This window comes from Uranotaenia lowii, chromosome 3 (assembly GCF_029784155.1).
Source record: "Uranotaenia lowii strain MFRU-FL chromosome 3, ASM2978415v1, whole genome shotgun sequence".
NCBI lineage: Eukaryota > Metazoa > Arthropoda > Insecta > Diptera > Culicidae > Uranotaenia > Uranotaenia lowii.
In genome coordinates this window covers 251,268,870-251,290,765 of record NC_073693.1, presented here as the reverse complement: position 1 = coordinate 251,290,765, position 21,896 = coordinate 251,268,870, and the positions used below count along the sequence as shown (strand labels likewise).

The following is a 21,896-nucleotide window of genomic DNA, read 5'->3' as shown; positions in this document are numbered from 1 at the left end:
ACAACTGAAAAAAGATAAAGAATGAAAAAAATAGCGAATAAGGCAAAAATCAAAAAGATAATTAACAAAACAAGAATTGTGCAAAATGCATCAAAAACATGAGAAAAAAATACCAAAAATGGACAGAAATTGGCTAAAAATAACTTTTATGATAATAAAAATAGTAATTTTGTAAAAATAAGAGAAAACAATTTGAGAAAAAAAAAAAAGCCGTTCGATTTTGGCAACACAAAATGTTCGGACCTGTTGCCAAAAACGAGCGGGGTCTGTATTATATATTTGTTACAATGCAATTTTAAGACATAATTACTACGGATTATTTGGTATGTCTACAACTCCAATCAAGTTTGGGATCTCATGCTGAAAGCTGGAATAAATGGTGGATATCACTTGACCTGAAACTTTCAAAAGTAGAAATTCATCTTTGGATTGAAAATTGTTAGTGAAATTCAGAAACTATATTATCATCAGGTTTTCGAATCCGTTTTCTCAGCACAGTTTAACAGAACAATTCTCGGTTTGGTTTGTTTTGGTTTCAATCATTTTTATTACAAACGTTGACGTGATGTGAAAAACTGAGTATTTATTAAATAAAGAAATAAATGCAACACGTGCTAACATGCATTTTTGTTTGGTCCATATAAAAACAGACAAACCATGTGCTGTAAAATTTGAGTTAAACATGCTTTTTTTTATAAAACAAATCACTGAACAGTAATCTGTTACGAAAAGTTTCATTAGTAACTTAATATGTTTGGTCAAATAACAAAAATAGGAAGATTTCCTGATGAAATAAACAATTCGGAATCGATTTTTACCCAGTGCGATTACATTATCCCTTTTCCGAAAGAAACCAAAGTTTAGCAGCTCTCGGCAAAAAAAAAACTTTTTTTTTTTCTAAAAATCTCCTTTGAAAGAGATATCTTTTAATAATTGCTCGATCGACCCGTTGGTCTTCAAAAGAATAAGTTCACTCATATAGCGCATTTTCCTTTTTGAGAATTCAATCCTGAATTGTTAAATTATTCTGTTATAGTGAGTCATGAAACTTAATAATAGTTATGTATGTGGAGGTACAGTAACTGGATCCAGGATCTTTACAGTGGACATAAGGGCTGTAAGAATAAACTAAATTAACAATTAAAACTAAAAATGCTTCTTAAAAAATTGTTTTGATAACTAAAAAAACAAACTGAAATAAGGAAACATATGGAGTGAGATCTGTACCTAAATAAGATTAAAATTTCTATTTTTCTAGTGCTTATTACGTTCATGAAATTAACATTTATTAGTATATTTATAGAATCAATACTGAAAATCCCTCATTTTGGTTTCCGTTGAGGTGATTTCCAAGCTGAAATTAATAAATACTAGTATAGGTACATTTTGATGAAAGATATAAAAAATATTTTTAATAATGCCCTAAATTCAAATATCAAGACGTTAGTATTTAATTTTGTTATGTGAAACGATTAGGTAACAAAATCTTTGAAAGTAACAATATGTAATCATTCAGAAATGCAAGTTGACTTACAAATACCTATGGTAAACAATCATATTTTCAATTTAAAAATAAACGAAATTTATAAAGAAAGTGTTATTAGTAATAATGAAATTATACTTAGCTTCGGTTTTCTTTGAGATGCTTTTTTGAACAAGGAATTGTATTTTTTCCCACTGTTTCATCTTATGCCTGTAGGCACAATCATCACTGCATGAACACTATTTCCATACACACAACATCATTCTATCTGACACTCAGTGTGTCTATTTTTGATTTGTGTACGTAGTCTCATTCTTCGCATACATGCCACTTCTCACCATACCGACCTCGTCTGCTCAAATCTCTTTTTTATCTCACCTTTTTGCCTTTCTTTCAGAAAGGTATAGTTATCGGTCGATTTGGGAGATCATTAATTATGGGTCTTAGATATACCTTTATAGGTACCTATCGAATCAGCTCGTCGAGTTCAGACGATGTCTGTGTATTTGTGTGTATTAGTGTGATTTTTTGTAAACTTTTTTTGCAAGTTTTTGCAAAACTGGGCAGTACAATAAAAATGATTTTTATCTTAAAAAAATTGATTTTTTTTCTTCTTCGTCCTATAAAAGAAAGAAAAAAAAAAACAAAATAGTTTGAAAAATAAATTTTCATAGTAATAATCATCAAATCAGCACTCCAAAAACGTGTCAATTTGGCTTGCTAGACACAACCAGCAATCACTAAAATCGAGATTATCAATAATATGACGTGAAATTATACGTGACGTCATAGTCAGCGTTAATTACCACACAGATTTGCCGTCATGACGGAAATTGGTGTAGGAGGAAGGAAGAAGATTTTAGAGAAACAATTTATTTGAATAATTTGTTGTACCGGTTCAGTTCCCAACCGAACCAGTTTCAAAAATAATAAAGTTTAAACTTCGTTTCATGCATTGTTGTAATGGTGTGTTTACCAAGGGGTACAACCCCAGACTCTTCATATTCTGACGAAGGGGGTCGATCTCACATCACATATTTCTATAGTGATTTAAGTCCCATCCTTTGCCTAACGATAGATTCTCAAGCACTTCTCGGAGAAGGGGAAAACGACACGGGGACGCGGACTGTGTATGCATACACTCCCATCTTCTCACATGCCGTTCGTGCTCAGGAAGCTTTTTCTAAGCACGAACGACAGGAGAGAATTTCGCCCGTAGAAGCAAATTGAATCCAATAAGACAAATGCTACTGAATCCTCTCGAGCTTTAAGCTTGCGGGCTAGTTTTTTTGTTCCGTTTCCTCTTCCTCTCTTCAGATCTTACCTTGTGCGATGAAAACTTTTCGTTCGCATTGAAAAACCTGTACAATTGTTGCGTTGTTGTTGTTGGGGTTGGTGTCTAGCAAAGAGGATGACGGCTTGGGAGTCAATCCGAATTTCCACTTGCTGAAGCCATTGAAAGATAACAACCTAACAGTAGCGCCATCAAGCCCTCCATAGTAGAGTTTGAAGAATTTTGATTGTTTTTGGAACATGCATATAAAGCTTAAAAGCTTATGATTATTGACAAAGTTAAAGGAGTAGAAAAAACTGTCCGAATTAACCATTTGCGCAAGGTTGATCAAATACAAAAATGACAAAATCGACAAAATTGATAACATTCAATAAAAATTGACAAAATAGACCAAATTGACACAATCGACTTAATTGACAAACTTTACATGATGAACTGATTTGACAAAAATGACAATTTTGACAAAGTTGACGCATTCATGAAAATTGACTAAATTAATAAAAAAATTGAAAAAATCGAGAAAATTGGCAAAATTGACAAAATTGACGATGACATAATCGACAAAATTCAGAAAATTGACAAAATTGGTAAAACGGACAAAATTGACAAAATGACAAAATTGGCAAAAATTAACAAAATTGACAAAATCGACAAAATTCTCAAAATTGACAGAATTTCCAAAATCGAAAAAAATTGACAAATTTGAGAAATCGACAAAATTTACTAAATTGAAAAAACTGACAAAATTGACAAGATTGACATAATTGACATATTGACAAAATGACAAAATGACAAAATTGAAAAATTTTACAAAATTGCCCAAGTTGACAAAATTGACAATATCAACAAAATTTACAAATTTGAAAGAACTGACAAAATTGAAAAAATGATTGAATTGACAAAATTGACAAAATTGACAAAATTGACAAAATTTATAGAATTGACACAATTCACAAAATTGACAAGATTGACAAAATTGAAAAATCTGACAAAACTGACAAGATTGAAAGTACTAACGAAATTCACAAAATTGCCTAAGAAAAATCGACAAAACTCACTGAATTTACAAAACTGATAAAATTGACTGTTGTATCCGTTTTACCCGGATATTATCGGATTTAACCCAATGAAACACGCGCTCGAGTTGTTTACTCTAGATACTTATTTATTCTGTTTCTCTTTTTCTTACAGTGTGCCCAGATATATTTTCCAAACACAACATCTTTCTCTTTCTGCCAAATTAGTGATTTATCCTCTCGTCAGTTTATTCCAGGTCGAAGTCTTCGTAACGAAGCGGACGTCTTGTAGCCCGCTTTGGTCGTCCAAGTGTTTCCCTGCGTTGTTGGTTCTCGTCGTTGACAATTGGTGTACTAGACTCCAGGCGCGATGTGGACAAAGGTGTAGCCCACTCAGCTTCCGGCCCAGCACTTGAATTTTCCTCCATTGTCACACACTGCTGCTCCTCTTCGTTCTCGTTACCATGATGGAGCTTTTTAAGGTGAGCTGAATTCCTGCGATATCGTCTGCCATCGCTTGTTTCCACCACCACGCTATTACCCTTTGTTTGAATGACTTTGGCAGGGTCAGCATGATACAACGGCGCAAGTTTGTTCTGGGGTAGGAGATTACGCATTAAAACACGGTCTTGAGGCTGCAGATCCAGTTGGTGCGTTGCATGATGGGAGTCAAAATATTTCTTGGCCATGTTTTTGTACACCTTATCGTTGTCGCGAATCTCGTCATCCTCGTTAGTCAGAGGAATTTGTGGAATCCAGTCTCGGAATCTTCTTCCGAAAGCGACCTCAGCCGGTGAGCGCCCAGTCGCCGGGTGTTTCGTTAACAAGTAGACGTAGTTTGCCTGTTGCAAATCCTTTCGCCAATCGGTACCGTTCAGCGCAGAAATCCTCAGGATCTTCAGTATGGAGCGGTTCTGACGCTCCACCTCACCATTAGCTTGAGGCCAATAAGGAGTGGTGTGCCTCAATTCTATGCCATTCAATCTGCAAAAATCTTGCATCTTCTGGCTGCTGAAGTTACGAGCGTTATCAGCGATCAGCAAACCGGGTATGCCCAGTCGCATGAACGTCTGGTCAAGCCGCCCCACGATGTCTTCAGTTGTTGTGGAACGAAGTATTTCAATAACTCGGTAGCGGCTGTATAGGTCAATTACCACGAGAATCGAATCACCAGATGGCAGCGGACCCAAAATATCCATTGCTAACACGTGCCACGGTTGTTGCGGGAGCTCTCTTACGTTCATTGCTTCGGGAGTTACTGACCCTGTGACCAACTGACAGTCCAAACATGATTTGACCATTTTCTCCGCATCCTTATCAACGTTTGGCCACCACACCTTGCTCCGCAAGCGTTGCTTCGTCCTCTCGATGCCTGGGTGCCCTATGTGTGCCAGGCTCAGCACTCGCTGCCGTAGATTAACCGGAACCACTATTCTACCACTACTACCACGCAAGACAATTTCGTTGGATTCACTCAATTCTTCACGAAATGGGTAATATTTCTTGAGTTCGTCGCTCCATTTGCCAGTATGCAAAGCTTCTTTTACGGCTGCCAGATGTACATCCTTGACGGTTTCTTCAACGATCTCGTTTAACGAAAGCGCCGTAGGCCTTGCAGCTTCCAGTACGGCCAACAATAGCGTTTCTCCTTTCCGATCATATGTGGTACAGTCTTGAAATTTTGGAAGTCTCGACAGCGGGTCCGCAATATTGGCCTTTCCGGAGACATGAACGATTTGGAACCGAAATGACTGCAACCTGAGTGCCCACCGTTCGATTCTGGAACACTGTTTACGCTTAGAATTGAAGATTACTTTCAGTGGTTCGTGATCCGTGACCAATTTGAACTCCAATCCCCGAAGATATGGTTCCAATCGCTCCACCGCCCACACAAGTGCAAGGGCTTCCCGCTCGTTCTGCGCATAACCCCCTCTCCGCCGAGGACAGTCCTTTACTTATGTAGCAGATCGGTCTTTTCTGTCCGTCCTTAACCTGCAGCAAAACTGCGCCCAGACCCACTGGGCTCGCATCGGCTATCACGATCGTCTCGTCGTACGGGGAATAATAACCGAGGTTTCTGGGGTCTGCCAGAGCCTCTTTCACTTTATCAAATGCCTCGGTGTGCTCAGGAATCCATTTGAAGCGAACATTCTTGTGGAGCAGCTCCCTAAGCGGTGCAGTTAAGGTCGAAAGGTTAGGGATGAACTTGCCGAGGTAATTTGCTAACCCCAGGAAGCTTCGCACTTCTTCTACATTCTCAGGGCAACGAAATCGACGAATAGAGTCGACTTTTTCCTCCGAAGGGCTTATTCCGTTTCCATCCAGGCGGTGCCCCATAAAAGTGACTTGGCTCCGCCCGAATTCACATTTTCTTTTGTTGATCGTAATTCCGTACTCTTTCAATCGCTTCAGGACCATCACCAGTGCTCGATCGTGCTCCCCCCGATCTCTTCCATATACGAGCATGTCGTCGATGAAGACCTTTACTCCAGGTATTCCAGCTAATACCCTTTCAATCACGTTTTGGAAAACCTCCGACGCACAATTCATGCCGAAGGTGAGGCGTTTGTATCTGAAGTATCCATTGTGTGAAGCAAATGTTGTTATCCCACGGGACTCCTCAGCAAGCTCAATTTGGTGGAAAGCCTTGTTGAGATCAATTTTAGAAAACACCTTGCAATTGTTCAAGTGCGGTATGATGTCGTCGAAAGTAGGTAGTGGGTGGTGTTGTGGAATGATGGCTTTGTTGGCATCGCGCATATCCACACACAAACGGACCTCTTCTGAATTAGCGCCTTTTGGCCGTACTACCAACCGTGATATCCACGGTGAATCCCTCGGAGCTGTTTCGATGATGTCTTGTTGCAGTAGCTTATTTATTTCTTTCTCGACCTTTAGCTGAAGTGGAATCGGAACACGGCTTTGAGTGTGTTGAATTGGCTTCACTGTTGGATTTAGCTGCACTGTCACTACCACATCCTTTACCTTGCCGATTTTTTCTTCGCTGGACTCCACCGCACAAATCGACGTGTCAATTTTTAGAATGCCGAGCTTTACAGCAGCTTTTCGACCCAGCAAGTTGCTTCCTCCTTCATGGACGACGTACACCTTGTCTATGATTGACGATTTCTTCGTCGCAATCTCCGCAACGAACATGCCTTTTACCGCAAGTTTGTTGTTCCCGTAGGCCACCAACGATTTTGAAACTTGATTGGTTTGGTAGTCCACCTTCACGTTGCGGTCCTTCAGAAACTCCCAAGTGTCACTGCTAATTACGTTGACTCCTGCTCCGGAATCAATCGTCCAGCTTAATTTAACTCCTCCAATTTTGCACTTTGCGAGATCAGATTGGTCGGGATTCGTAGCGAAAACATAGTTGAGAGGTTCTTCTTCATCTGACGTGGAATCTTGATCTTCTTCTGTGACCGAATCATCGCTTACAACTTGACGGACTTTGCTCTTACGTCGTTTTTCTTTTCCCGCAAACTTCTTCTTGCGTGTGTTCTTCGTCTTCGTTTTGCAGCATCGTTTGTAGTGTCCTATCAAATGACATTTTTCGCACTCCTGGTCTCGTGCTGGACACTCTTCGTCGTTTGCGTAGTGACCTTCATGGCCACACCGGAAGCATTCTCCTTGGCGAGCAATTCGGTTTATCTCCTCCTGCTTTTGAAGATTGCGTCGGTGCTTCGCTATAGTCTCTAGCGAACGACCGATTTCGACTGTTTGCGCCAGTGTTATGTCACCTTTCGTCAATATCTTCGCTCTAAGTTCGTCAGAATATCCCCGTTCGAAAATCTGCTCTTTAATATTTTCTTCGAGCCAATCACCGTAGTCGCACAAACTACCCTGTTCGCGCAAACGCAGCACAAATTTCTCGATGGATTCGTCTGATGCCTGTTCCAAGTTCCGGAAAATATGCCTCTCGCGGGGCAGACACTTCAGCGGCAAGAAGTAGTTATCCAGTAGTTGTACTGCTTCCTTGTACACATTTGAATCTTCCGGCACTTCCAGTTCTGCTTCTCCTTTTAAGTTGAAGTATATATCCTGCACGTCGCTTCCAGCATAGTGGAGTAGATAGGATCTTTTACGTTCCGGAATGGTGACATTCTGTACATCCAGGAAAATCTCGAAACATCTCTTCCACTTTTTCCAGCGATTGGAAACGGTGGACGTGTCAGTCGGATCGAACTTTTGCGGGTTGGAATTTCCTGGATCCATTTTCCGACGGACTTACTTTTTCGTCCGTTTCGCGCACTTTTGTTTTTCAGTTTACTTCTTCTTATTTGCGACTAAGTCTTTTGTTTTTTTTTCTTAACACTTTTTAGTCCAACTTTCTCAATTTTAACCGGTTTTCCCGCACGAATTGAATCTAAAACACTTTTTAGGTATTGGCCAACCTCTGTCGCCAAATGTTGTATCCGTTTTACCCGGATATTATCGGATTTAACCCAATGAAACACGCGCTCGAGTTGTTTACTCTAGATACTTATTTATTCTGTTTCTCTTTTTCTTACAGTGTGCCCAGATATATTTTCCAAACACAACATTGACAAATATGACAAAATTGACAAAATTGACAAAATTGATAAAACTGGCAGAATTAACCAAATTGACAAAATTGACCAAATTGCCAAAATTGCAAAAATTTACAAAATGTGAAAAATTGACAAAAAAATTTTTTTTCGGGATTTTCATCCTTCAGGATGATTCATTCTTTATTCAAGTTGGAAAAATCGACCAAATTGGCAAAATTGACAAATTGACAAAATCGAAAAAAATTGAAGAAATTGACAGAATCGAGAAGAATGCAAAATTTATGAAATTTCCAATGACAATATCAACAAAATACACAAAATTGACAAAATTGATAAAATTAACAAAATTGATCAAATTCACAAAGTTGACAAAATTGACAAAATTCCCAAATTGACAAAATTGACCAAATCGACAAAGTTCACAAAATTGACAGAATTGACAAAACTAACAAAATTGACAAAATTGACAGAATTGTTCAAATTGTCAAATTTGAAAATAATTGGCAAAATTACCAAAATTTGACTATATATATATATATTAACAAAATTGATGAAGCTGACAAAACTGTCCAAATTGACGAAATTTTCAAAATTGACAAACATGACAAAAAATGACAAAAATGACACTGTTCAGTCCGACAAGCGGACTGAGAAGAGAGCGAGAGGGGATGAACGCGAGAGGAGCGCCAGCCAATCAGCGAGCAGCAGCCGACGGGACGAAAGTATAAAAACGCGCGCTCCCGCGCGTTGCATCATCAGTAATCATTCAACCACCATCGCGGCTATATCGAACCAGCAGAGCAATCGGAGAAGAAGGAAGAGTAAGCGAGCCAGCCATCAGTGGTCTTCTCCGAGGCCACCCGAAGAGGAACAAGAAGGATAAGGAAAAGTGAATTCAGTATATAGTGAATAGAGAGAAAATAAATCTAGAATGCTCCAGCAGTAAATAAGTGTTATTCCTCCGTGCTTCCTCCTCGCTTGCTCCCGATCCAATCGGCTCTTATCAGAGCCCCCTTAGAAGAGTTTAGTTTGCGATCACTGCGAGCCAGTGATCGACCCGGCCTTGGCCTCCAGGCAGCCAGTCCGAGGACCTGCCTCCACTGGTGAGACAACCACCAGGGGTTGTCTAGGAGAGGCTCGCTCCCGCAGGGGGAGTGAGTCCCATCAGTGGTTGTTTTGCCAAGCGCCGTCCTACAGTCCAATGGCTTTTCATGGCCACAACATGAAATGGTCCTTCGAACCGGATGGAGTATCCGGTACCTTTTGACGGAAAATCTTCGTCATTCATCTTGAGAGAGAGGATAGGGAGGCAAAGTGTTGTGAGCGAGGCATAGAGGAAGCAAAGTGAGCAAGAGATAATGAATTCAGATCCAGCGAGAAGAAACGAGAATCTTCAGGCGCTTATCTACATCCGTGGATTGGCGCAGCGCAACATCCAGCGAATTAAGACGATTCTCCAGCGAGCAGGAAACGAAAAGGTTGGGCTAACCGCAGCTCAACTGAGGGTGTACCATCGAAGTGTCGAGGATTCCAGAGCAGTGTACACCAAGCATCACCAAAAGATCATCGCACTGTCGTCACCAGCCGACCGAGAGCAGCAAGACGACATTTACTTTGAGTTCGTGGCGCTGTACGAAGAGGTATCCGTGGCCATCGAGAGTCGGCTCGAATGGGTTCGAGCACTGCCAATTCAACAGCCACAGCCTGACAGTTGCCAGCGACAATTGGTCTCCCCAGAAGAGGCGAGTCTTCCATCGCAGGATCGCGACAAAGTCGGGCGATCCAAGCAAGTGGGTCCAGCAGAATCGGAATCCAGGCCAGGTTTAGCAGCCCGGGTTCACATTCCAGCAGGTGAGCCATTCACAAGCAGTACGTCGCCAAACACTGCTGGTTCGAAGGTTCCAGAAAGACCATCGAAAGTTCCAGAAAGTTCGTCGAAGGTTGCAGAAAGTTCGACGACAACCACCAACCGGGACTTCATGCCAGCTTCAGCAGCTCGGGTTCGCATTCCAGCAAGCGCGCCATTGACAACCCAGGTGTCGCCGAACACTTCTGATTCGAAGGTTCCAGAAAGTTCGACGACAACCACCAACCGGGACAGCTTCTCACTTTTCGGTGGGGAGTATGTTCAGTCCGACAAGCGGACTGAGAAGAGAGCGAGAGGGGATGAACGCGAGAGGAGCGCCACCAATCAGCGAGCAGCAGCCGACGGGACGAAAGTATAAAAACGCGCGCTCCCGCGCGTTGCATCATCAGTAATCATTCAACCACCATCGCGGCTATATCGAACCAGCAGAGCAATCGGAGAAGAAGGAAGAGTAAGCGAGCCAGCCATCAGTGGCCTTCTCCGAGGCCACCCGAAGAGGAACAAGAAGGATAAGGAAAAGTGAATTCAGTATATAGTGAATAGAGAGAAAATAAATCTAGAATGCTCCAGCAGTAAATAAGTGTTATTCCTCCGTGCTTCCTCCTCGCTTGCTCCCGATCCAATCGGCTCTTATCAGAGCCCCCTTAGAAGAGTTTAGTTTGCGATCACTGCGAGCCAGTGATCGACCCGGCCTTGGCCTCCAGGCAGCCAGTCCGAGGACCTGCCTCCACTGGTGAGACAACCACCAGGGGTTGTCTAGGAGAGGCTCGCTCCCGCAGGGGGAGTGAGTCCCATCAGTGGTTGTTTTGCCAAGCGCCGCCCTACAGTCCAATGGCTTTTCATGGCCACAACAGACACAAATGTCAAAAATAACAAAAATCATCAAAATGACAAAATTGACAAAAATAATAAAAATGACAAAAATGATAACAACGACAAAAATGACAAAAGGGACAGAAATGACATTAATGACAAAAAATGAGAAAAATTATAAAAGTGACAAAAAAACAAAAACGACAAAAAGTCAAAAGTGACAAAAGTGACAAAAATGACATAAATGAAAAAAATTTGAAGATGTCGTTAACATGAGACGACTGTAAGTTTAACATTGAATTACAAGAACCTGTTATTTGTGTGTTGTGTAAATTTTTTTCGCAATAAATTATGATAGTTGAATAAACTTGGTCGGTTTAGTGTTAATATTCAAATTCCATTACCTGTTTTAGAACGGTTCTAAAGTATCTCATAACATGCATAACTAAAGGCGAAATAAATATATACATAAGCGACACTAAAAGCTCGTCATGTGAAGAGAAAACCGCCTTTGAATATGCAATGTTCTTTTTTCCATTTATGAATCTGGACCAAACGCTTTGTTTTAAACGCTAGCAGCAGTATTGGAAATTAAACAAATTTCCTTCAAATTGGAATGTTTAATTTGTGTATTGAGCCTACGTTTGATTGAAAATTGAGCTGAAAAATCAGAAACTTAAGAATGGACAAAACAGATTGTTTAGGAGAAAATTATTAAGTTAATCTGATCTTTCTAGCTGATTGAGATAAAACTACTATTAATATACGAGATCCATTTATCTGTTTACTAGGAGGGTTTTTAAGATTTAATAAATAAATCTTTTTTTTTTTAATATTTAGAGGTTTGGATTACAAAAAGTAATTTAATCTGAATTGAATAATATGTTCATTTCAATACATATAGTGCAATAGCATCACTGCCCCTACCCTATACACTTAACAACGCATAAAACAAACGCTTATTTTCAACATTTCGTTTCGATTTTTCAAAAGAGCGTATGCGCCAAATGCAAACAAATAGAGTTAATTGCTGAGTGAAAAGTATATTTTAAGACCTAACTTATGGAGCTGATAAACTTAAAACGCAATTTTCTTGAAACAACATTCGCCTTTTCCTGAAATTAATACCGATCTGCTCTAATGCTGGGTAGGGGAAATGGAAACTTATTGGAATCCTGGCAATTTTTCGATAATAGAAACAATTGACAAAATATACAAAAATGACAAATTTGACAAAATTCACTAACGAAAAGAAAAATTGAAAAATGGACAAAATTTAGAACTAAAAAATGACCAGATTATCAAAATTGTGAATTTTAAAATCGTTGACAAAATTCACAAAATTATCCACATTGATTAAATTGACATAATACACAAGATAGACGAAATTGAGAAATTTATAAAATTTGCCAAAGTGCTATCATCGAGAAAAAAAAAAACAAAATCGGAAAAATTGATAAAATTGAATAAATTGACAATGCAAATTGACAAAATTGATAGAACAGAAAAAAACGGTCCTAACTGACCATTTTGGCCAAATTGTCAAAATTGAATCTACAAAATTGACAATAAATGACAAAATTGTATCTACGAAAATGACAACATGAACAAAATTGACAAAAAATAACAAACATACTGACAAAATTGATAAAACTGAGAAAAATGTCAAAATTATCAAAATTGACAAAAATTACGAAATTCACAAAAATATCATAAAGGACAAAACTGAAAAAAAGTCGCAAAAGTGACAAAATTGACTGAAATGGAAAAATTGACAAAATTGGTAAAATTGACAAAATTGACCAAATAAACAAAATTAATAAGAGTGGCTTAATTGACAAATTTGACAAAATTGTTTAAGTTGACAAAAATAACAAAAAAAACTAAAGTGAAGAAAACAACAAAAATGACAAAAATTACAAAATTGATAAAAATGTCAAAAATAAAAAAATACAAAATTGACTAAAATTACAAAATTGGTAAAATTGACGAAAATATCTAAATAGTCAAAAATGAGCAATTTATCAAAATTAACAAAAAAGACGAAATAGTCAAAATGGATAAAATGGACAACACTGACAAACACGAAAAAATGATAAAATGAAAAAAAAAAAATAAAAAAATGACGAAACATATTGATAAGATTGTCAAAATAAATTGACAAAACTTTTTATTTTTCAAAAATTGATGAAAATGCCGAATTTGTCCGATTTGTCCATATTGGCCAAATTGACAAAATTTACAACTTTGAAAAAATTTAAAACTTGGCTATTTAACAAAATTTAAAAAAACTAGTTGGCAAAATTGATTATTGACAAAAATTGACAAAAATGACAAAATTGTCAAAACTGGCAAAATTTACAAGATTAACAAAATCGTCAAAATTCGCAAAATTCACAAAATTGACAAAACTGACCACATAGTTAAAATTGAAAAATATGATAAAATTGACAAAATTGAAAAAACTTACAAAATTGACAAATTTGACAAAATTTACAATATTCTCAAAATTGACGCAATTGACAATATTGAGAATATTGATAAAATTGGCAAAACTGACAAAATTGACAGAATCGAAAAAATCAAGAAAATTGTCAAAACTGACAAAACGGATAGAATGACGAAATTTACAAAAAGTTGATAGATTTTTTACAAAATGTATATTAGAGTGCCCCCAAATAACCCGACGTTTGAAAAATTTAAGCACTGCCGGCTGAAATTGATCCTAGACCTAGTTCAAGGTCTCACGCTAAATTTGGACCAGATCGGATCACGGGAAGGGGTTGGTCAACGAGCTTATGGGATTTTGAGACATTTTGTTCGGAACGAACTAGAAATCAATAGATACGACTCCCTTTAACGAATTATTTCGTTAAAAATTTGAGAATCTAATTGCACAAGGTGGTCGACTCTCACATCGCATATTTCTATAGTGATAGTAAGTCTCATCCTTCGTCCAACGATAGATTCTCAAGCACAGATTGCTCTGAGAAGGGAAAAACGACACGGGAACCGAACGATGTATGCACACCATCTCATCTTCTCTCGTGCCGTTCGTGCTCAGGAAGGTTTTTCTAAGCACGAACGACAGGAGAGAATTTCGCCCGTAGAATCAATTGAATCCAATAAGACAAATGCTACTGAATCCTCTCGAGCTTTAAGCTCTCGGGCTAGTTTTTTTTGTTCCTTTTTCTCTTGCCTTCAGATCTAAAGTTGCGCGATAAAAACTTTTCGTTCGCCTTGAAAAACCTGTGCAATTGTTGTGTTGTTGTTGTTGGGGTTGGTGTCTAGCTAAAACGATGACGGCTTGGAAGTCAACCCGAACTTTCACTTGCTGAAGCCATTGGAAGTTAACAACCAAACAGTAGCGCCACCAAAGTCTTCCATAGTAAAATTAACAAAATTGATAAAATTGACAAAATTGACACAATTGACAAAAATTACAAAACTGACAAAATTGACAAAACTGACAAAATGGTCAGAATTCACAAAATTGACAATATTGACAGAATTGACTAAATTGACAGAATTGACAAAATTGGCAAAATTGGCAAAATCACAAAATTGACCAAATTGAAGAAGTTGACAAAATTGACAAAGTAGACAAATTTGACAAAATTTACAAAATGTACAAAATTGACGAAATTGACCAATTGACAAAATTGAAAGAATTGTCAAATTTGACTGAATTGATAGAATTGACTTAACTAACAAAATTGAGAAAATTGACCAAATTGACAAAATTGACAAAATTTACAATATTGACAAGTTTTGAAAATTTGACGAAAATTTAAAAGATGACAAAATTGACGAATTCGAAAAATTGTCAAAATTGACAAAATTGGCAAAATTTCCCAAATTGACAAAACTGTCGCAATTGGCAAAATTGACAAACTTGACAAAATTACATAACTAACAAAATTGGCAAAATTGACAAAGTTGACAAAATTGACAATATAGAAAAAATTGACAATATTCACAAATTTACCAAATTGATCACTGCATTCGAAATTCTTCAATTACTATTTAGAATCTATGTATCTATTATTTGTTTATTGTTTTGTGTTATATTTATCCAAATATGATTTACAGGCTGTAAGAAAGGCAACAATCCACTGTTAAGTGTATTAAATCGGGTTTTTCTTTCTATCCCCCACAACAGCTTTTTTTACCAGACGTACGAGACCCACCGATATTTTTTCAAATCACTCCCCATGCGGTCCAACCACGGCAAATTTGTTCGGCAACTATGTGTTGTGTAACTATTCTAATGATTCAGCTTTTCTTTTTTCATTCTTCTCATCATTGAAAATTATTCCGGCTTTACTTATTTTAACCCCTTCTGCTGCAATATTCATCCACCTCTACACGACGCGGCGTGGGCAGGGCACTCATTTCTCACACATACACACACCAAAGCTCGTTGACACTCAGCGTGTCTCGTGTGCATGATGCACTATAACCCAGTAAGCGCGTCCTCTCAGAAATCGACAGAGCATGCAAAAAATTGAGAGTTGAGTCACCGAACTTAGAATAAAACGGTTAACTTCGGCGACACTCCAAGAACGCAAATATTTTCATTCGGTTTGTCCTGCCGAGATACCTAGAGGCAACAAATACGAATGCGTACATGCGAAATCAGTTTGAATCGTACCCTCGCACGGTGTGATTGCATTTTGTCCCCGTGTCCCGTGTGTGCTTTCAATCGTAGCTGTCGACTTCTCAGGCAGGCGAACACGCGTCTCGGAGGGAAACATACAAACACGATTCGGATTGTGTTCGTGTGTTTCTCTGGAGGGCGTGTCTTAGCTGTGGTGGCACTAATTCGTGGCACTCACCCAAGGCACGCGTATGGTGTGTTCCTCTCTAACGATCTGATGATGCAAAATCGCCAGAGAGATCGTTACGATCCCTCTGGCGATTTGAGTTACCTCTCTGCCGATTCAAATTTACCGGGAATGACTATGCTTTCATCAATACACTTAACACTGAAATGAGTGTGGGAGGCGAAAAGATTCTCCTTGCCCAAGCATACGAAGTGGTACCGCCATCTTAGCAAACACAAATTTTTCACTATCACTTCAGCTAATAACACAAAAATACTTCTTATATGTTTTAAATGCCGTCACAGTAACCCTTAATGCGTTTAACAGCACTTTTTTATAGCACACGGACATATTGATGCCGAGCAATCATGTTTCTAAACTGCTTAGACCGAAAACAAGCGGAGCACACGTCCGGGCAAAATTCGGGCTTTTTACAATAAAATCCGGGCAACCGAGCCGGGCCAAACTGTTCCCAAACTTTGTATCAAATATCCCGGCAAACCCGAATAAATCCGGGCAATCTAGAAACCACAGTATAGGTAGAAGGTTGCGAAGGTTACATACAAAATATGGCTTTTGAAAACAGCGAAAACTAAAGCTTTCGTTTTAAAAATTGTTGTACTTTTCGACAGAAACAGATTTTTTACAAATCGTTATATTTTATACAAAACAACCAGCCAATACAAACTTTAATCTGCTTGGGATCTTGCCACGAGAAGACATGTTATAGAATTCAAACGCTGGAATTTGTTTGAAATAGGGTTTTTTATAAGTTTTGTCCTTTATCAGAAATCACCTGTCTCATTGCCTTGGTATCAGCTATACAGCTCACGAGCTATGGTACTTGGAAAAAAATTGTTGTTTGAGGTTAGTTTGAATGACTTATTACAAGGTAGCACTTCGGGTAATCGGAGTAATTTTATTGCACCATTTGAGCTATCTATACTTAGTTCTTTGCTTATTAGTAATTAAAAATTTCGGTTCATGGTTTTTAAGTTGATTTTCAATTATTTTTTCTTGGCATCTATAAAAGCTCTATTAAGTAAGCTTTTATACAAATTGCTACATTCCGGTGTTTCTGGACTTTGAATTCATCGCGGTCATTAATGTTTTAAAATGGATTTCAATTGTTGATTATAATGAATTCATCTAAATAAAATATAATTAAAATAGTTGATGGGGAGGAGCGAAGAGCCTTTAGTGATTTACATACACTCAGAGGAAATCTTATTATAAATTTCATAAGATACATCTTATGAACCACTTTTTCGCGTCCAAACTAATTTTTCATAAGAGTCTTATGAAATTCTTTCAATTTTCATACGATGTTCTTATGAAACATAGAAGAAACAGCATTGTGAAAAAATGATGAACACATTCATTCATACACTCAGAAAAATACTATTATGTATGCCATAAGATTCTCTTATGAAGTGGCGCCATAAGAAAAAATTATGAAATTCATAAGATTGTCTTATGACGCGAATGAATTCTGAAGATGAACGCCTACTTCAATGAGAGGTTGTTGCTTTTCATAAGAGACTCTTATGGAAACAGTAAATCACTTTCTAATAAGAAAAATTCTAGTTATTTCATGCTGAAAACATTCACTTTATTGTTTGCCAAATTTGTTTAAAACTAAATTCTTCATGGTCACCATCAGCAGTGCATCAACAGACGGCTCCATCAAAGTTTTTTTTTGCCGCATCTTAATCTTCGACCTTCCGTTTTTTGGCGATCAGCTTGCTGAAAAGTAAAGAAATAATGTATTTTTGTTTACTAATATATTAAACGTTCATACCAAAAACATCAAATCGGACTTACCATTCCGGAGATAGCAATAACATTTAACATTGAAGGAAAACTATAATAACTATGAACTGGGCGATTGTTTCGCACTGTTAGATGATGAAAAAAACTGATGCTATGAATGAATATGTTCATTATTTTTTCACAATGCCGTTTCTTCTATTTTTCATAAGAACATCGTATGAAAATTGAAAGAATTTCATAAGACTCTTATGAAACATTATTTTACTAATCACTAATCACTAATCACTAATCGTACTTCCACAGCCAGAACTTATGTCTGAGTCCCAAAGAATAATACAAGTGTGTAATTATTCTTCTTGTCTTTGATCATGTTTCTGATTATTTTAACATAAAAACATTAAAATGATCAAAAACATGAAGTGGTTGGGCCTACCATGGAGCAGAGAACGCAGAGACATCAGGAACACAGGAACAGGAAGAAACGTGGACCACCAGTACCATACGTTTCAAATGGGCAGTATCGTTGGAAGCATGCTAAGAAAAATGCTCCTTGATGAAGAAACCATGCGTCATTTGAGGAAACTTCGCCAATCACCAAGACCATCATAGAGGGGCTGGAAATGATTTATTTAGTACACAGAAATCACAAAACCTGAGAAAAGAAACATTGTGAAGAACTCGATGCTATGAAAAAAAAGGATGTTAAAATTCCGATCTATTTTTCTGTTTTGGATTTCAGTGTACAATCATATCTGGTCATCGACCAAGGATAAAGCGCCTTCACTCGCTCTTGAAAATAAAAAAGAGAAACGGAAAATATCAGTAAAATAAAAACCTTTCGAGATCTGTTTGAGCTCGAAAGGGTTTTTTTAAGTTTACCCTTATAATAAAAATTTACTCATAAATTTACCACGAAAGTTTTCATTAAAGCACATAAGCATGCAGTTCTTTACATGTTCGAACCTTCAAATACTTTGTTATACACTCACATACTTCTTATATTTTGATATAATGTTTCAAAAATCATGTAATATGTATATATGATTAAATGCAATTCTAAATAGTAGATCATTTTCGGATTCATAATTATTTTCAACGAAAAGGGCTTATTTAAATGAAAAAGATGAATTTTGACAATGTTCAATAATATAGTTCATCACGAGCAATTGCAAAATGAAATTCTATTGCAAGTAGGATTGATGGAGAATTAAAATTATCAATAAATAAATTTATGTTATTATTTGTTTCCAAAAATACTTATCGTGTGCCAGATTCTCCTCCGGCGAAATTCCTCGGTAATTCTCAAAGCGTACACGAATTACAAAACCACATATGCATATGCATTGCATATGCATTGCAAGCACTTTTTCCCATAAAAACCTTTCTTTTTTTGAACGTCCCTTTTTCACATTTGAGCTGAACCGCTCATTAAACAAAACTTCGGATGTATTTAATTTTTCATTTTTTCTTCGATTTGTCAGCCGTACGCAGAATATAAACGTTCTTGTAAGGTTAGGCAAAATCTCAGCAACCTGGAAATTGAATACCACAAGTTCGCCCCAAGCACACCCTTTCTTCGTTAACAAGTGGCTACAGGTCGCACACATTTTCCATTAAGCTTCTTTATCGCACTGAATCAATTTTCTTCTGAATACCTTCATACAACTTTTCCGGACACTCCTCTCCTGATACACTTTCTTTAAGAACCCAAATAGATATAGCCAGGCAAAAAAACTATTCCATCACGTCGCTTATGCAGCCACCCGTTTAGCAACTTTATAAAATTTCACTTATTTCACGGGGAATTCACGAAACTTCCAGTGCACAATTTTGAACCTTATCCCGTCCATCAAATTAAACACTTTTTGACAATTACATATCTATTAAATATTAAAAGATTTAAAATTTAATAAAATTTTCGCGGACGAGGAGCGACTCTTAGTGAAACATTATTTTACACTCTAAAAAGCGGTTCATAAGATGCATTTTATGAAAATTATTATAAGAATTAGCCTGAGTGTAGCATCAATATTTTTTTTCATCATCTAACAGTACGAAGCAATCGCCAGTTCATATTTATTATAGTTTCCCTTCAATGTTAAATGTTATTGTTATCTCCGGAATGGTAAGTTCGATTTGATGTTTTTGGTGTGAACGTTGAATATATTAGTAAACTAAAATACATTATTTGTGTACTTTTCAGCAAGCTGATCGGCATAAAACGAAAGGTGGAGCCGTCTGTTGATGCGCTGCTGATGGTGACCATGAAGAAAATAATTTTGAACAAATTTGGCAAACAATAAAGTGAATGTTTTCAGCATGAAATATCGAGAATTTTTTCTTATTAGAAAGTGATTTACTGTTTCCATAAGAATCTCTTATGAAAAGCAACAACCTCTCATTGAAGTAGGCGTTCATCTTCAGAATTCATTCGCGTCATAAGACAATCTTATGAATTTCATTAATTTTTCTTATGGCGCCACTTCATAAGAGAATCTTATGGCATACATAATAGTATTTTTCTGAGTGTAGAGAAAATTTCACAAACACATTTCGGTATGCACTACTTACAAGATCGATACTCAACTGTACTTTTAATATAAATAAGAATAGTTTTTTCTTCTATTACAGTTCAAATTGATTGTTTGGGAAAAACAGAAATCATTGGAGTTTTTAAATGGTAGAAAAAGTGTACCCGTGTGGACAGTTTATGGTAGAGTTAGCATCGGTATACGTTCTGGTTTTAAGCAAAAGTGTCACACGAAGGATTTTTCACTCTTATTTTCCATTTGTTGTAGGAAATGTAATTTTTTGGTAGAAAATACTGATAATCAACATTGATCATGATAATTTTGAACTGTGCACTACAAAAACACTGTTGATGAATATTTAGTTTAAGAGAAATATTGGAAATATAGCTGAAATTTTAATCGCGTTTTTCCCTTTTGCAAGTTTTTCACTTGAGAGAATTAAATATGCTTGGAACGGCAGTATACTTTTTCCAAATTGGATGTTCGGCCCTTGAAATACTATGGAGATCTCCTTATTTGCCCTTCATTTGAAAGATGAGGAATGATTCTCTCAAAATTTCATATTATCTAGGTCCTCTCTTGTTGTCATCAAAAGTCGTATGCAACACTAGTGGAATCCATTTTCATATTTTAAACATGTTGGGCAATTACACAAAACCATCGTGTTGCAAAGCACCGCAGAATATTTTAAAATGTTGCATCATTTGAATAACTGCACTCCGCTTGTCGGCACCAAGTTTCACGACTTAAATGTTAATGTACCTTATGTTAAAAAAAATACAGATGCAAAAACTACAAACACCATAGAAACACTCACCTGATCCACTGAGCCATAGTGACGACGGGAAAATACGCCCCTTCGGGAAATGAGTTCCGTGGCAGAAGTGCTGCAAAGACAAACCAGAAACAAGCGGAAATATTGCTTTAAATTTGTTCTGTTTCCTCTCCTGCGTCGGAAGATGATTGATCATTTGTGAGGGATGGAAGAAAAAAAAACGGTTCTACTCTTGTTTGATATTGAAAAAGAAAAAAAACGCACCAGATCCACGCAAATGGAAACTCATTTTTGAATAATCATTTAGTGATGCAAAAAACGCGCAATTCTTTGAAAACTGTTATCGCTCTTTCTGTTTTTCTCCATCCGGTAGCGCGATGCTGAATTTGATTGCTTCGAAGCATATCTTTGAACGAGATTGCTTCCGGTTTGTTCTCTTAAAGTTCAATTGGCGATATGAAGTGAAGTGGAGATGAAAATAAATCTTAAGTAAAATTACCAACTATTCAGAGCAGTGATTTAATGTCACTTTTGAGATATGAATAGAAATGAAAAAAAAAAACATTAACAAGGAACTTCCAAAACATGTCATTTCGTAGATAAAGTTTACACATGGCCGATGGCAACATTTTTCCACCCATCACGTGTGACATGACATTGAAAATTGGTTCTGACGGGTTGCTCATGATGAAAACCGTTTATTTACTCCAACCCCGGTGCTGTTGTGAATGAAATCTTCCCCACTCGTAGCCAAAAAAAGGTGAAAGTCAGGTGAGGATCATTTCACTTCCACTTCAACGGAACGATATGCTGCTTGATACTGTATGTGAATGACATGGTAATTTGGCGTGGTCCTCCGCAAAATAACATACTCCTTTGAAGTGGGTCTGAGCGAGTTGCGAAACGCAAGCAATTGGAAGATTAAATTTCGAAGAAAAGCGATTTCCTTTTTGTGTGCTGCCATCTGTCCAAATTCGTTAATT

At 37.3% G+C, this 21,896-nt stretch overlaps 1 protein-coding gene across 8 annotated transcripts in view; it reads right to left on the bottom strand.

Annotated features, from left to right (window-relative positions):
* The window catches only part of LOC129750729 (GTPase-activating Rap/Ran-GAP domain-like protein 3), a 599,756-nt gene that overhangs the window by 88,618 nt on the left and 489,242 nt on the right, over positions 1-21,896 (bottom strand). For 4 of the 8 annotated variants that reach the window (XM_055745736.1, XM_055745742.1, XM_055745740.1 and 1 more), the window contains exon 2: positions 20,956-21,025. The exons of the other annotated variants lie outside the window; for them this stretch is intronic. In XM_055745736.1, coding sequence (XP_055601711.1) covers positions 20,956-21,025 — 70 coding nt within the window. The remainder of the gene's footprint in view (positions 1-20,955; positions 21,026-21,896) is intronic. 8 annotated transcript variants of the gene reach the window in all.